Here is a 17,597-nt window from a genome sequence, read left to right on the forward strand (position 1 = left end):
CCTTACATCAGTGTCCCCAGCAGGGGAGCCCCTCCTTACATCAGTGTCCCCAGCAGCGGAGCCCCTCCTTATATCAGTGTCCCCAGAAGGGAAGCCCCTCCTTACATCAGTGTCCCCAGCAGCAGAGCCCCTCCTTACATCAATGTCCCTAGCAGCGGAGCCCCACCTTACATCAGTGTCCCCAGCAGTGGAGCCCCTCCTTACATCGGTGTCCCCAGCAGCAGAGCCCCTCCTTACATCAGTGTTCCCAGCAGTGGAGCCTCTCCTTACATCAGTGTCCCCAGCAGGGGAGCCCCTCCTTACATCAGTGTCCCCAGCAGGGGAGCCCCTCCTTACATCAGTGTCCCCAGCAGCAGAGCCCCTCCTTACATCAATGTCACTAGCAGCGGAGCCCCTCCTTACATCAGTGTCCCCAATGGAGCCCCTCCTTACATCAGTGTCCTCAGCAGCAGAGCCCCTCCTTACATCAGTGTCCCCAGCAGGAGAGCCCCTCCTTACATCAGTGTCCCCAGCAAGAGAGCCCCTCCTTATATCAATGTCCCCAGCAGGGGAGCCCCTCTTTACATCACTGTCCTCAGCAGCGGAGCCCCTCCTTACATCAGTGTCCCCAGCAGGGAAGCCCCTCTGTACATTAGTGTCCCCAGCAGTGGAGCCCCTCCTTACATCAGTGTCTCAAGCAGTGGCGCTCCTCCTTACATCAGTGTCCCCAGCAGCGGAGCCCCTCCTTACCTCCTTACATCAGTTTCCCCAGCAGCAGAGCCCCTCCTTACATCAGTGTCCCCAGCAGTGGAGCCCCTCCTTACATCAGTGTGCCCAGCAGGGGAGCCCCTCCTTACATCAGTGTGCCCAGCAGGGGAGCCCCTCCTTACATCGGTGTCCCCAGCAGCAGAGCCCCTCCTTACATCAGTGTTCCCAGCAGTGGAGCCTCTCCTTACATCAGTGTCCCCAGCAGGGGAGCCCCTCCTTACATCAGTGTCCCCAGCAGGGGAGCCCCTCCTTACATCAGTGTCCCCAGCAGCAGAGCCCCTCCTTACATCAATGTCACTAGCAGCGGAGCCCCTCCTTACATCAGTGTCCCCAATGGAGCCCCTCCTTACATCAGTGTCCTCAGCAGCAGAGCCCCTCCTTACATCAGTGTCCCCAGCAGGAGAGCCCCTCCTTACATCAGTGTCCCCAGCAAGAGAGCCCCTCCTTATATCAATGTCCCCAGCAGGGGAGCCCCTCTTTACATCACTGTCCTCAGCAGCGGAGCCCCTCCTTACATCAGTGTCCCCAGCAGGGAAGCCCCTCTGTACATTAGTGTCCCCAGCAGTGGAGCCCCTCCTTACATCAGTGTCTCAAGCAGTGGCGCTCCTCCTTACATCAGTGTCCCCAGCAGCGGAGCCCCTCCTTACCTCCTTACATCAGTTTCCCCAGCAGCAGAGCCCCTCCTTACATCAGTGTCCCCAGCAGTGGAGCCCCTCCTTACATCAGTGTGCCCAGCAGGGGAGCCCCTCCTTACATCAGTGTGCCCAGCAGGGGAGCTCCTCTTTACATCAGTGTCCCCAGCAGGAGAGCCCCTCCTTACATCAGTGTCCCCAGCAGCAGAGCCCCTCCTTACATCAGTGTCCCCAGCGGAGCCTGAATCCTTACATCAGTGTCCCCAGTAGCGGAGCCCCTCCTTACATCAGTGTCCCCAGTGGAGCCTGAATCATTACATCAGTGTCCCCAGCAGCAAAAGAAATTGACAGAACTCCCTGTGTGTTCAGTGAAGAGGGGAGGGGCCTCCGATCTGTGCAACCAATCAGCTTCAGTGTACAAGAGAATTGTCTACTTGTACACTGAAGAAAGAAGCTGATTGGCTGCCCTTCCCCTCTCCACTGAACACACATGAAAACAGTACTCGCGGCGGCGGCCATCTTTTTGTAGCCCTCTGCTGTTTTTTGGCAAAAATAGTCCAGATTTCCCATGACAAAAGAAAATCCTGGGATTTTAATCGGGATGAGCTACGATCGGGACAAGGGATTGTCCCTTGAAAATCAGGACTGTTGGCAAGTATGAATGGATTGGGATAGTTGTACCAAGAGGCAAATAGCGATACTGAAAGAATCTTCTGTTGGGATTAGGGAAGTGAACACTATTACCCCTGTGCCAGGAGAGGGTCTGCTGAACAGCCTGTAGTCAAGGGAATGTTGGCTGCTGCAGAGGTTAACCCAAGACAAAAGGACTAAGCGAGCGTAAATGCACAGCAGGGGTTTTCCCACAATGCATAAAGAAATGAATGGTGTAGTGTGCCTTGTGTTGACAGATATGCTGAAAGAAATGTTAGAATACTTAGATGTACAGCCAGTGGGTGTATTGGCTGGGTGCACACAGGGCCGCTTGTCCCCCCCCCCCTCCAGACTCTCCGGTGAATGTGCTTGTTAATGCCCGGGAAAAGACAAGGCCGTTCATGTGACTTCAACATTAAGGCAGCACCCTGTATTAAGAGTGAGCTAGCCACCCGGCGCAGTATTACCTTCTCTGAGGCTCCACTATTTGGATCACTCCAACCCTTTGTTTTATGGAATGTGACATTTAGAAGGGAACACCACTGAGCTTGTGTTCTGTCCCACCAGTCCAGTTTTCCTATCACTTTGCTCCCAGTGATAGCATACAGGTCCCGCCTTATAACTGCGAGGAACTCCATGCATGCATGACTTGACTCAATTAACTCCTTCTGAACCTGTATCTAAGTCCTTGAGGTCTCCCGGTAGCTTGGGGACCGACTGCTAGGGAGGGAAACAGCAAACCGATCCCCTTGCTATGCAGAGAACCTGTCACTGCTGCCGGTACTGTCCACCGTCTGGCTGCCATTTTATTCTCTCTTGATTATTGCTCTTGGTGACTACATGTTCTCCTCTCCACCCAATGTGTGTGTGTAACGGGTCCTGTTCTTTATGATAGGTCATATACCACCATGCACCCCTTTGCAGTAACTTCAGTCCAGGTATGAAACAGTTAATATTTTTACTGAACATTCTCAGCAGTACAGTCCCAACAGTGCAATGAAAAAATGGCACAGTCCTTCCCTAACTGACTAAACATAGGCTAACCGATGCATACCCGCCCAAAGGCAAGACATCATAGTGTGGAAGAGTCCTAGTTCCAGGGGATCTCCCCAAAAGGTGTTCAGTAGAGTTGAGCATACAGCTCGAGCCGAGAAAAAGTTCAGCCCAGACATCACCTGCTTGGTCGTTTGGCGAACACCTAAACCTTCCAGGCGCTTGGAGGGATGTTCGCCCACCGAGCCCCCCTAATGCACTGCAAGGCTTTGCCCAATCAGGACGCATTAAATAGCTGGTTGTCAAGGAGCAGGCTGGGAAGCCGGGAAGGTACTCTGGTGGGCTGGAGACAGGTACTCAGGTACTCTGATGGGCTGGAGACAGGTACACAGGTACTCTGATGGGCTGGAGACAAGTACGCTGATGGGCTGGGGACAGGTATACAGGTACTTTGATGGGCTGGAGACAAGTACACAGGTACTCTGATGGGCTGGAGACAGGTATACAGGTATGCTGATGGGCTGGGGACAGGTGCTCGGGTACACTGATAGGGGTGCAGACAGATACTCAGGTACTCTGATGGGCTGAAGATAGGTACTTGGGTACTCTGGGCTGGAAACAGGTACTCGGGTACTCTGATGCGCTGGAGACAGATACTCAGGTACTCTGATGGGCTGAAGATAGGTACTTGGGTACTCTGGTCTGGAGACAGGTACTCGGGTACTTTGATGGGCTGGTGACAGCTACTCTGATGGGCTGGTACTCTTTATTACTGGGGCAATCAGCGTGTTTTAGTGTGCACTGTAAGTGGTAACTAGCTGTTACCGCAACCTCCTCCTCCCACAGGATCGGTGTGTGGGAGGAGGAGAACCCAGTAACAGCTCGTTTGACATTTGGGACCGGCTGTGATTGGACACAACTGGTTACGTGGTAAAGAGCCAATCCCATAGGCTCTTTACCCTGATCAGGGATGGGCTGTGTCAGGGTGATACAGCTTATCCCGATCGCCGTGATGGGCTCCCCGGGGGGCACGCATGAGCGGTGGGCACAAAGACAGTGCATGTGACTGGCTGTGATTGGACACAGCCAGTCATGTGGTAAAGATCCATTTTCTTTGGCTCTTTACCCTGATCGGGGATGAGCTGTGACCCGAGAATGGGCGGACGTCATATGACTCCCGCCCAGAGTAAGGGTTCCTGACGGCATCATTTTACAATGTGCCAGTAGGGAAGGGGTAAGCGGCGGGGCCACATGGTGACTTCACCTGCTGGCACCATCCCCTTATGACGTCACTGACCCAGCAATACCCTTCTTTTGGTATTGTATTGCTGGCAATTTAAATGTCATTTTTTTTATACATGTCAGTTTTGCTGCAGCAGGTTCTATACACGGTACAGATGCACCACTTTTAGGCCTCATGCACACAGGGCATTTTTACAGCTGCTTTTAGCAGCGTCAGACTTTTTTTTGCAGCTTAACCACTTGCCGACCAGCCTCCGTCATTATAATGGGGCAGGTCGGCACGATCCAGCGAACTGTCATAGCTATACGTGGGTCCCTTTAAGCGAGATAGCAGGCGTGTGCGCGCCCAATGACCGCCGACCACGAGTGATCGCGGGCACGAGAGGAAGGACAGGGACGTGTGTGTGTAAACACACACATCCCAGTTCTGTGAGGAGAGGAGAGAGTGATTGTGAGTTCCTACAAGCTGGGAACCAGATCTCTCCTCTCCTATAGTCAGTCCCATCCCCCTACAGTTAGAACACACACATAGGGAAAACAGTTAACCCTTTGATCGCCCCATAATGTTAACCCCTTCCCTGCCAGTGACATTTATACAGTAATCAGTGTACTTTTATAGCACTGATCGCTGTATAATTGTCAATCGTCCCAAAAATGTATCAAAAGTGTCCGATGTGTAATAATGTTGCAGTCTCGATAAAAATCGCAGATAGCCGCCATTACTAGTAATAAAAAAAAAAAAATAATAAAAATGCTATAAAACTATCCCCTATTTTGTAGATGCTATAACTTTTGCGCAAACCAATCAATATACACTTATTGCAATTTTTATTACCAAAAATATGTAGAAGAATACATATCGGCCTAAACTGAGGAAAAAAATAGCTTTTTTTAAAAAAATTGGGGCTATTTATTACAGCAAAAAGTACAAAATATTGTGTTTTTTTCAAAATTGTCGTTCTTTTTTTGTTTATAGCGCAAAAAATAAAAACCGCAAGGATGATCAATTACCACCAAAAGAAAGCTCTATTTGTGGGAAAAAAGGACATCAATTTTGTTCGGCATCGCACGACTGTGCAATTGTCAGTAAAAGTGACGCAGTGCCGTATCGCAAAAAATGGCCTGGTCATTGAGCAGCCAAATCTTCCGGGGCTGAAGTGGTTAAAAACGCCCCTCCATGTTATTCTATGTGTCAATGCACACAGGCTTTTAGGAGCTGTAAGTGGCATAGGCATTTTCAAGCTGTAAAAAAAAAAACCCAGGGCCAGCGAGTTCTGAAGACCGGCGTTAGAGCTGTAAAAATGTCTGACGCTGGTAAAAGCTGATAAGGCAAATGCACTGAAAACCCATGTAATGTACTGCAAACACAGTGAAAACACATGAAAATGCACCGCTAACACACGGAACACACCGAATACACATAAAGATTCTGCCATGTCCCCCCGTTCTCACATGTATGTAGGTCTGGCACACATATGTAAATGGTGATTGCAGCACACATGGGAGGTATCGCCAGGAATGTCAGAGAGAGAACAATATTTCTAGGACCATAGTTCATGTTACCTCTAAACTGATAACCTGTAAAGGCTTTTAAATCATTACCTATGAACAATTTTAGGTACCGTAGTTTGTCGCCGTTTCACAGAGGTGCGCAGTTTTAAATCTTGACAAGTTTAGTATCTATATACTCTATGCATCATCTTTTATATTGTTCATTGGTCAAGGAACCCCTAGAAACTTTTTGGGGAACCCTGGAGGCCAAAAGGTTAGACTAGACAGTAATATATATTTCTATCCCCCTTGGTGGGAGTGGCATACATCCCAATTTTCTGAGATGAGAAGGAGGGACGCCTATTAGCAAAAGTATGTAAGCATAGGACCTACCCCCTGTCACGCCACCTTTAAAGGCGAATTATAAAAAAAAAAAAAAAATGTTAAACCCATACTATTTCTTTATATTGGCTTTTGAAATTTACAAATGTAGCAATTTACAAATTGAAAGAAAGGTTTAGCCCTGGGAAACACTTTTTGGAAGATGAGTATGAAGAGAACAGGTGTGGGACTTTATACAAGGCACATGGGAACAAAGGTATGAGTTAGGTAAAAATTGAAATTTATTAATGAGAGAAAAAGGTTTTACAAAAATTCATACAGTACATAGTTGAGCATAAATAGTACATAAGTAATTTTACAAAAATACATACAATACATAATTAGGCACATGGCTCTGCATATGTTGGCACTCAGCTCTAAGGTAGTATATATTAGGTATTAAAAGTGTAATCAAAAACTAATGCATCAAAAATGACAAATATAAATAAATGGATACAAGTATATAGGTGCAAACACCCCCCCCCCCTTTTTCCTTTTCTCTTTTCTCTCCCTCTTTATTCCCTATTTTCCCCTATCCTTTTCCCCCTTCTTCCCTCCTTCTCTCTCTCTTTCCCTCCTCCCCCTTTCCCTCTCCGGCTTTCTCCACACTTCTTTTGTCTTACCCCACACCCCACCTTGCCCCAGTTGTTCACTCCATTCAACCTCACACCTTTTTACTTTTTTATTTTTGTTTCCTCTTACACAGACACCCAGCGCCTATCCTCCCTCATTTTGGGACCACCCCCCACCCACACATTTGTCTTCACACTTTGACCCCACCTGGGGAGTTCGTTGTGTTGGTCTCGCCTGTCGGACTATGCCCCCTCAGCTTCGGGACGGGGCATCCATGGTTGGCGTGGCACCTTGGGCCGCGTCGCCTTTGCGCAGACACTACTGTGAGTTTAGAGCTACTACCAACAACATGATATTCATGACTTATATATTAATTTTTTTTCCCTTGCATTTTCCCACCATTCATAACCGCTATTTCCCCAACTCACAGGTACCACCTCGGTATCGCTCCTGATGAGTGGCTTTAAGGCCCCGAAACGACGTAACGACGTAGAGCTCCAATCTACCGCTAGGTGTACACTACATGAACCCATATGCACATAACGTTCCTATATACTTGTATCCATTTATTTATATTTGTCATTTTTGATGCATTAGTTTTCGATTACACTTTTAATACCCAATATATACTACCTTAGAGCTGAGTGCCAACATATGCAGAGCCATGTGCCTAATTATGTATTGTATGTATTTTTGTAAAATTACTTATGTACTATTTATGCTCAACTATGTACTGTATGAATTTTTGTAAAACCTTTTTCTCTCATTAATAAATTTCAATTTTTACCTAACTCATACCTTTGTTCCCATGTGCCTTGTATAAAGTCCCACACCTGTTCTCTTCATACTCCACTACTTAATTGGGATGGAGGAGGGGTTTTGAACGGCCCCTATACCCTCATGCAAAGTCCCACCCTGTTGTTCTCACTTTGACTTTTTGGAAGATAAAAAGTGCATTTTATATACAACTATAAATCAGACCAAAATGAGGGACAAATCAGGAGGAAAGAGGGACAGAGGGACATTGCTCCAAATTAGGAACAGTCCCTCTAAATCAGGGACAGTTGGGAGGTATGGGAGTGGAGATGACCCCATATATAGGATATACAGTACATACACACACAGCACAAGGCTGTGTTCACACTACGAGATGTTTCTCAGGGCTGCAGTTCCTCTGACCTCCACAAGGTGGTGATCTCACTTATACCAAGATTGAACATCTCTATGGAATACAGACAGGAAGTGATGTCAAGTACAGACAGGAAGTGATGTCAGGTATAAATAGGACTTTCTTGGTGAGAGGGGAGTCAAGAGGAAGTAGAGCGAAGACATTGTTGGAAGAGGCAGCAGAGGAGGTAATAAGATCTTATTTTCTATTTACACCCAGTAGAGGTGTGCTCTGCTCGGGCGTGTTCGTAATCCCACAGGCCCAATCCCACCAGGAAGCCGACAATGCACAGGGCTAATCATAGGCAGCGAGACATTTCCCGCCGGTCCGCAGTTGCAGAGATCGGGAAATGTCTCACTGCCTGTGATTAGCCGTGTGCAGTGTCGGCTTCCTGGTTGGATTGGGCCTGTGGGATTACGAACACGCCCGAGCTCATCTCTATGATCCAGTAACCCCCCACCCCGTCATGCCTGTCCTCTTCCTCCATAGTCACTAGATTAACCCCTTCACGGTCAGAACATTTCCCCTCTTACATTCTCTTCATTTTGGAGATAAATTCTAGTAATATGATCCTCTAAACAAACAGCACTGACAATAAATAGACAAGACAATGACCATCCTGACCATACATGGCCTACAAAGGGCAATTATTACAGTACACAGGCAGCAAATGGGCAATCATTACAATATGCAGCCAACACAATGATGGAGTGCGGGAGTATGGAGGATAGAGACCCTTAGGCCCCTTTCACACATGCAGACTGTTCATTTCATCCGTACAGTCAGGTTTTTTTTCAAAGAAGAAAAGTTTCCAGCAGTTTTTCATCCGGTTTTCATCCATTTTTTTACATCCTCCAGCTAGTGTCCTTAAAGGGATTATAAACCCTCGTTTTTTTGTTTTGTTTTTTTAAAAACAAACATGTCATACTTACCTCCACTGTGCAGTTCGTTTTGCACAGAGTGGCCCCGGTCCTCCTCTTCTGGGGTCCCTCATTGGCGCTGGTGGCTCCTCCCCGCATCAGGTGTCCATGTTGGAGAAGCGTTCCCCTTGGTGGACACCCATGCGGACACGCTCCCGAGTCCATTCACACAGAATGCAGGACTCAGAGCCCGGCGCCGCGTCATTGGATGTCATTGACAGCAGCGGGAGCCAATGGCTGCGCTGCTATCAATCAATCCAATCAGGACACGAGACACCAGCTAGAGCTGGTGTGCTCGTTCCCGGCCATGAGAAAGATCAGGGTCAGGTAAGTAAAACGGGGGCTTGGGGGGAAGGGGGGGCTGCAGCACCACAGAAGATTTTTCACCTTAATGCACAAAGGTGGAAAACCATGAGGGTTTACAACCCCTTTAAGGACTTAAGTCCTGGAGCCATTTTTTCATGCAAAAACTGACCGTTTTTCCATTTACATCCGTTTTTCATCCAATCCGTTTTTTTAACGGAAGAAAAATAGAGCTTTGATCTGTTCCAAAAATGGAAGCGGATGTAAATGGATGATCATCCATTTACATCCATTTTTCCATACAGATGCATTGATGTCTGTTTTTCATCCGTCAATAGATGAATAAAAAACGAACTGCATGTGTGAAGGGAGCCTGACATTGTTGGTCAGTAGAAAGAAAACATTCCCCAGCTTGCCATGAAGAATATGTTCCATCATTGGTGTCAGAGAGAGGAAAATACTAAGTGCTCTGAGGGAAGTAGAGGAGCTGAGAAGGTACTGAGGCTGAAGGACTTTGGGGCCCCTGAGGGGGTAGTGGGGTTGAAGGATTCTGAGGGGGTTGTGTAGCTTAAAGACTTTGGGCCCTTGACGAGGATGGAGAGCAGCGGGACTCTGAGGGAAGAGGCGGCTGTAGGGCTGAGGAGGACTCTAAGGTATGGAGGGGGGACTTGGTCTATGATGGTCCTCCCGCCTGCACTTACTTTTCTGACCTCCTTACAGAACTCTTGCCAGGCCAGGAAGGCAACCTTCACCTTCTCACTTGTCATCTAAAATTTTTCCAGAATATCAAGTAGAATTAAGGACAGACCTTCACCCCTTGGTGGGCACTCATTTTATGTAGGAGATCTGTTTGAATAACATTGCCTAACAGGTGACCAGGGGTCAGTGCTGTGCATATGGGGGAGGCAGCCCAGTACCTTCCCATGACACACACTCTGGCAGAGCCCGGTGCTGAAATTCAGAGCCCCAGGAGCCCGCTGCCACTCTGGCAGAGAACAGACTCCTTCTCCACAGTTCTCTACTCCACCAGCAGCATCCTCCTGTTATTCAATCCAAGCCCTTTTCTTACTGCAGAGAGTGACAGTAAGATTATCATTATTATTATTATATAGGATTTATATAGCGCCAACAGTTTGCGCAGCACTTTACAACATGAGGGCAGACATTACAGTTACAATACAATTCAATACAGGAGGAATCAGAGGGCTCTGCTCATTAGAGCTTACAATCTAAAAAGGAGGATCAAGTGAAACCAAAGGTAATAACTGTGGGGGTGAAATCACTCCTATCAGTCCGCAGGCTGCCAAACATTTGAGCCCTACAGCTTCAGGTAATTATACTGATAAGCCGACCACTCTGGCCAAATTTCAGCAAGTTCCTCTTCCTGGACATTATAATGACCCAACATTGTCCTCACAGCACTGCCTCAGAGCAAACAAGTCAAAGGAAGGATCATTTATCATTCCTTGCCAACAGACAAAAGGGAATTTCTGATCCAGGAGAATTCTGTGTTCATGAAAATGTAGTAAACATTAAACAGTCCAAATTAAATGTGTTCCTATAGGTGCAGTAGCTCTTAAATGTACAGCAACCCTCCTATTACCCCCCTCACATCCACATCCTATTATTGTGTGACCAATACCATCCAAATAATTCTTACTTTCATTTCCCAAAGTTATCCGTCTACAAGGAGACCTGTATAGATCAAATGACGGCACCAATGAGAATGGAGGAGGACCGGAGTCACATGACTGAGAAGATACTAAACCTCACCCTGGAGATCATCTACCTGCTGACCGGACAGGTGAGGAGGATTCTGGGAGGTCACATTACATCACTCTTATCTCTATTGATAAAACACAGACCCGACCAGAGAGGTGAGGAGGATTCTGGGATTCTAACATTATATTCCTGTTGGTTCCTCAATACAGAGATTTCCTCTTTGGAAGTCAGGTGATCATATGACCATCACAATACCTCCATGTGACTCCATAAAACCTGAGAGACACAACATGCAGAAGATTCTAGAAGTCATCAAGAAGATGATGGAGCTGCTGACAGGAGAGGTGAGCAGTGCTGGGAATTCTGGGACATTATCCAGTAACAGACAAGGGATGTGTCTGGATGGTGACTGTATCATTGTGTGTGTCAGGTTCCTATAAGGTGTCAGGATGTCACTGTCTATTTCTCCATGGAGGAGTGGGAGTATTTAGAAGGACACAAGGATCTCTACAAGGACGTCATGATGGACAATCAGCTGCCCCTCACATCACCGGGTAAGAGGAGACTTTATTGTAAAGGAGAGAGCAGTACGGAGGGTCCACCTAGATCCCCCATCATCTGATAAACACATAGAAACAATGTATTCAGTCAGTGTGTGTGTTTCCTACAGATGGATCCAGTAATGGGAACCTACCAGAGAGATGTCCCCACCCTCTGTATTCCAGGGAATCCACACAGGAAGATCACACCATCCCTCACCATCAGGTAGATGAGGAACAATCACTGATAGCTATGTTTTATACACAGTAACTTTGTTTCAATTAATTATTTATTATGTATTCAGAGCGGAAACCTTGGGATTGTTCTTAAAGAAGAGTTTAAAGAGGAGGATGAGGAGTATGGTGTAGTGAAGGAGCTTTTTGAAGGACACAAGGATCTCTTTAAAGACATCATGATGGAACCACCTAATAACAGGAACCCACCAGAGAGATGTTCCCGTCTTCTGTATTCCCAGGATTCCACACAGGAAGATCACACCATCCCTCACCATTACAAGGTTGGTGGGATAGAGGATCTAGAAAAAGGACCTGTGGAGACAATATGTGGATTCTTTTTGTTGATGTCACAATATTAAAGTTTATGTCGTACAGATGTTATTGTTGATCTTTCTCTTGGTTTAGGGTGAAGATCTGATAATTATAAAAGTTGAGGGTATAGCAGAAGAAGAAGAGACGTATGTGAGGGATGATCAGCAGTCTATGGAGGAGGATGGAATAACGGGGACATTTATAGAGGAGGACGCTCCTACAGAGATCAGCACAGGTGGGTCATTAACACTAAATACATTCCTCCACCCATACTGCTCACTGATTGGTCCAAAGTAGGGCAAGGACTGGGTGATATCAGCCTGTAATACCCTGGTCACTTTCCTGAGCTGTGTTCCCTGTCCTGTATTCCTGTATTTCGCTCGGATAATCTTCCTTCTCTGTGCTGCAGACACAATTTATATATCTAGACTGGATTTATGGAGATTCTGGGGTTCAGCTGGCAGCAAAATGTTGATTTTTACCATAGACATTGCTCATTCTAGGCATCTGATCCATGTGCTTTGGAACTTCTACCTCATGCCCGGATCTAGCAAGTCCTCTAACAGAACAATTCTCCCGGGGTCACTTCCTCTGTTGTTTTCTGGCAGTTCTGGGTGGTAGAAAATGTCTGTTGATAATAATGTGATAACATGTTGATACATTTGAAACCTTTAACAGAAAGTGATAATGAGGGAGGAGTCAATAACCCAATGATGGTGGTCTTCAGGATCAGTCCAGTCTTCATCTTGGTTGTTCTCCTCCCATCCTCACTCTCTGACCTCTGCTGGGGCTCTGTAATGATTGATGGGGGGGACACTCATCCTATAATCCCCTCATCACTGTCACTCCTATAAAAGACAGTTCTCGTTGTTTCCTCCATGAATAAAGAAATGAACTGGTAGGAGATCAGAGGACCCATTTACTAGTTACCTTGAGGGTGGAATTGTAAGATCCTCAGAGACAAAGCTGCCTGATGTGGGCGGAGTCCTGGTTTAGGGGAACCAATCTGCTCATGTCTAGTAATAATCTTTTTATTCCTATTTTAGTAGATGGACGGGAGATGAGGAAAACCTCAGAGGATTGTCTCACTTTGTCTCCAGACTGTAAAGTAGAAGATGAGGACATCACACAGTATAGTCCAGGAGAAAACCCGACTACCTCAAATGTCCATCCGGCACCACACAGTGTAGATGGACCATCGTATTCCTCTGATCCTGAGGAACCTCAGACTGTGAGGGACGGTGCCGTCCTTCCAACAGAGAAGGAGTATTCCTGTACTGAGTGTGGGAAATGTTTCCGTTCTAAATTCCATCTTAATAGACATAAAAAATCTCATACAGGTGAGAAGTCACTGTCTTGTCCTGAGTGCGGGAAATGTTATTCAATGAAATCCAGTCTTCACAGACATCAAAAATTGCACACAGGAGAGAAGCCGTATTCCTGTCCTGAGTGCGGGAAATGTTTTATACAAAAATCAGCACTTGTCACACATCAGAGATCTCACACGGGGGAAAAGCCGTATTCCTGCCCTGAGTGCGGGAAATGTTTTTCACAGATATCGCATCTATACACCCATCAGAGATTGCACACCAGAGAGAGGCCACTTTCCTGTTCTGAGTGCGGGAAATGTTTTTCAGATAAATCCAATTTTCACAGACATCAGAGATTGCACACAGTTGATAAGCCATATTTCTGTACTGCGTGTGGGAAAGCTTTTATACAAAAATCAGCACTTGTCAGACATCAGAGATCTCACATGGTGGAAAGGCCGTATTCCTGTCCTGAGTGCGGGAAATGTTTTTCACATAAGTCCAATCTTTACACACATCAGAGATCTCACACGGGGGAGAAGCCATATTCTTGTCCTAATTGCGGGAAATGTTTTTCACATAAGTCCAATCTTTCCAGACATCAGAGATCTCACACGGGGGAGAAGCCACTTCCCTGTCCTGAGTGAGGGAATTGCTCCTCACTGAAGTCCTGTCTTCCTGTACATTAGGGATCCCACACAACCCTTGAGGTGTATTAGTGCCTTGAGTGTGGGAAATGTCTTCTATATGAATGTTGCTGGACATCACAGCTCTCATGTGGGGAAGAAGCACACCCTGATAATACACCTCAGATATACTCCATGGCTGATCTTCATCATGTAAGAAACAGTTCATAAGGAGATCAGAGATCACCAAAGACATGGATGAAGTGTTATAATGAAGTGATATAGTAAACCCGTGCTTGTCTTAACCACTTCAATACTGGGCACTTTCACCTCCTTCCTACCCAGGCCAATTTTCAGCGCTGTCGCATTTTGAATGACAATTATTCAGTCATGCAATGCTGTACCCAAACAAAATTTTTATATATTTTTTTTCCCACAAATTGAGCTTTTTTTGGTGGTAATTGATCTCCACTGGGGGTTTTTATTTTTTGTTAGACAATTAAAAAAAAAAAAATTGGAAAACAAAAAAGTTTTTCATTGTTTTTGTTATAAAATTTTGTAAATTAGTAATGTTTTCTTCTGTCTTCTTTACTGACGAGCACTGATGAGGCTGCGCTAACGGGCACTGATGATGAGGCACTAATATGCAGCGCTAATGGGCACTGATAGACCGCACTGATGGGCACTGATTGGTGCAACTGATGGGCACTGATTGGTGCCATTGATGGGCACTGATTGGTGCCACTGATGGGCACTGATAGGCAACATAATGAGGAGGCACTGACAGGCATTCCTAATGTGCACTGATTGGCTTCATTAAAGGGCACTGATTGACATCCCTGGAGGGGGTGGGTTGGCATCCCTTGTGAGTATGTTTTGGCATCCCTGGTGGCCTCTAGTAGGCATCCTTGATGGGTCTGCACTAATAATCAATGCACTGATTATCAGTGCAGATCCCTCCCTGTCAGAAGAACCGTTCGGCTCTCCTCTACTCACGCATTGTCAGTGCTAATAGAGGAAAACCTGATAAATGGCACTTCCCAGTTACGATGTGACCAGCTGTGGGTGGACAGTAGGGTTGCCATATTTTCTTCAAGCCAAACTCGAACACTTAAGCAGCGCGGGGAATTTTTTTTTTTTTGTTGTACATTAAATTCATTACCTCTACAATGCAATGCACAGCAATTTTTTATGTAATATACACTATACATATAGTTTTGTGATTAAATACAATTTCTGATCAAATGGAACAAGAGTCCTCCTTTACATCAGAGTCAATAGAATTCCTGTTAGATCTGGGTTCATTACTCTTTACATCTGATTCTGAAGTTTCCCTATACATCTGAATCTACAGAGTTTTCCTTTACATTTGAATCTGCAGGAGAGGAGTGTGGAGATGTGTGGAGCGTATGATGATGGGCTGTATGTATAGGAGAGGAGTATGGAAGGTATGACAGTGGGCAGTATGTACAGGAGAGGCAGGGGCGGACCGACCATTCGGGCACTCGGGCAGTGCCCGAGGGCCCCATGCCACTAAGGGGCCCCATCAGGGTTGCCAGCCTCAATAAAACCAGTGACAGTATGTAAAAATCTGTGTTTTTTTAAAAATCTCAAGATCTTAGCTGCCCCGCCTCTCCAGTACCTTTTCAGTGTGTGTATGTGTATTCTGTGTGTGTGTATATTGTGTGTCTGTATACTGTATGTGTGTGTGTATACTTTGTGGCCCCATAATCTATTGCCTGAGGGCCCCATAATCTCCTATTGCCGGGGGGCCCCATAATCTTCTCCTATTGCCCAGGGGCCCCCCATAATCTCCTATTGCCTGGGTGCCCCATGAGTTGTCAGTCCACCCCTGAGGAGAGGAGTGTGGAGGGTATGACAGTGGGCAGTGTGTACAGGAGAGGAGTGGGGAGGGTATGACAGTGGGCAGTATGTACAGTTCCAATGAAGAGAACGCTTAAGTCTTCAGCATACCAAGACATTTTGGACAATTTTATGCTCTCTCGCTTTGTGGGAACAATTTGGGGATGGCTCCTTCTTGTTCCAACATGACTGAGCACCAATGCACAAACATGGTCCTTAAAGACATGGATGAGCGTGTCTGGGGTGGAGGAACTTGTCTGGCCTGTGCAGAGTCCTGACCTCAACCCGATAGAACAACTTTGGGATGAATTAGAGTGGAGACTGTGAGCCAGGCCTTCTCATCAACATCAGTGCCTCACCTCACAAATGCTCTTCTGGAAGAATGGTCAAACATTCCCATAGACACACTCCTAAACCTTGTGGACAGCCTTCCCACAAGAGTTGAAGCTGTTATAACTGCAAAGGGTGGGCCAACTCAATATTGAACCCAACGGACTAAGACTGGGATGCCATTAAAGTTCATGTGTGTGTAACGGCAGGCGTCCCAATACTTTGGGTAAAAATAAGGACATAATCCCATGTTGATATATATAAAAAAGAGGCATAAATTCTAGCAAAGAAGGGAGCTAAAAAAAATATCTAAATACTTAAGAAAAGTATTTGGTACCATCTACCTGCCACACCAATTATCTACTGTGTGCCAAAAAAACAAAATGATGAAAAAAAGTCACCGGTAGACCCATTAAGCATGACCTAGAATCAGTGAGGGATGGAATTTGCCAGTATATTGACTGGTTCCTACAACTAGTGGTAAAGAAAATGGCAGCATACCTAAGGGACACAAAGCATCTCTTACAACTACTGCAGAAAATTGAAATGGAAGATGCGAGTAAATTCATCTTTGCGATGGCCAATGTAGGGTTAATTATACTTTATAACTGACCGTGAAGATGCCGAATTAACAACAGATAGGACATTAAACAGTTCCCGCAGGGCTGATAGCAATTTGATGGTTGAGCAGGACTTTCATTGTTCAGGGTGGATGTCATATAACGCGGTGTAGGCTGCATCCCTGCATGTTTCGTCAGAAAATGACATCTTTAAGGAAACGCCCGCCACTTGTACCAAACACAATTAAATAGCCCCTAGCTGAGAAGAAGGGTGGAACGTCACAGGCTATGTGTTACATAGTCTGCACCTGTGTTGTTACTCTCCGGCAGCGGTATCTTGCCATCTTCTTTTTGGTCAGGAGAACTCATACTGCGAAGTACCACACCACCAAGTACCAAAGTTGTCTTATGTGCAATGCTGGATTGCTTTATAGCAGTGTTATGTATGAGAGGCGCTCCGGAGCACTGTTGGAAGGGTCAAAGGTTTTGTCTAAGTTAGCAGAGGACACAAGAGTGGCAGTGGCGGCTGGTGAAGTTTTAGGATGGGAGGGCGCTGGACCCTGCCCTTCCTTTTTGACCCCTCCCACTTGGTGAAAATGGGTGTGGTTTCAGCGAAATAGTGGGCGTGGCTCTAAGGTGGTGTAGTTAGCGTCTGAGATGAACGAGGGATGGAGGGAGAGGGACAGAGGGATGGAGGGACGGTAGCCCCAGATCCTACACAACAATAGAAATATGTGTATTCTAGAAAGTTTAACAATCAGCAGATAAAGATACTCCAAACACCTGGTGTTAGCACTTCAATCATCCCGGCACCATGGTTGTTATGGTGTCAGGATGATTGAAGCGCATTATTACTATTATTACATTGTAATATAAAATGAAATCATTCAACTCACCATAATGCAGATTTAGTGGGAGCCCTGAGCGTGTCGCCTGCCACCAGATGCCATCAGGTGTCCCCAGCGGAGTCGCTCCTTACATGCAGCATGTGTCACAC

The 17,597-nt window shown here is 46.3% G+C and overlaps 1 protein-coding gene across 1 annotated transcript in view; it reads left to right on the forward strand.

The window, feature by feature from the left end:
• The first annotated feature begins 7,960 nt into the window (after positions 1-7,960).
• Positions 7,961-17,597, forward strand: part of LOC141121771 (uncharacterized) — a 192,421-nt gene continuing 182,784 nt past the window's right edge. Inside the window, 8 exon segments of the mRNA XM_073611489.1 lie at positions 7,961-8,065; positions 10,777-10,905; positions 11,033-11,167; positions 11,254-11,377; positions 11,494-11,588; positions 11,668-11,880; positions 12,005-12,146; positions 12,958-13,857. Of these exon segments, the coding sequence (XP_073467590.1) occupies positions 7,979-8,065; positions 10,777-10,905; positions 11,033-11,167; positions 11,254-11,377; positions 11,494-11,588; positions 11,668-11,880; positions 12,005-12,146; positions 12,958-13,857 (1,825 nt within the window). The 5' untranslated portion in view covers positions 7,961-7,978.

This window comes from Aquarana catesbeiana, unplaced genomic scaffold (assembly GCF_042186555.1).
Source record: "Aquarana catesbeiana isolate 2022-GZ unplaced genomic scaffold, ASM4218655v1 unanchor229, whole genome shotgun sequence".
Lineage (NCBI taxonomy): Eukaryota > Metazoa > Chordata > Amphibia > Anura > Ranidae > Aquarana > Aquarana catesbeiana.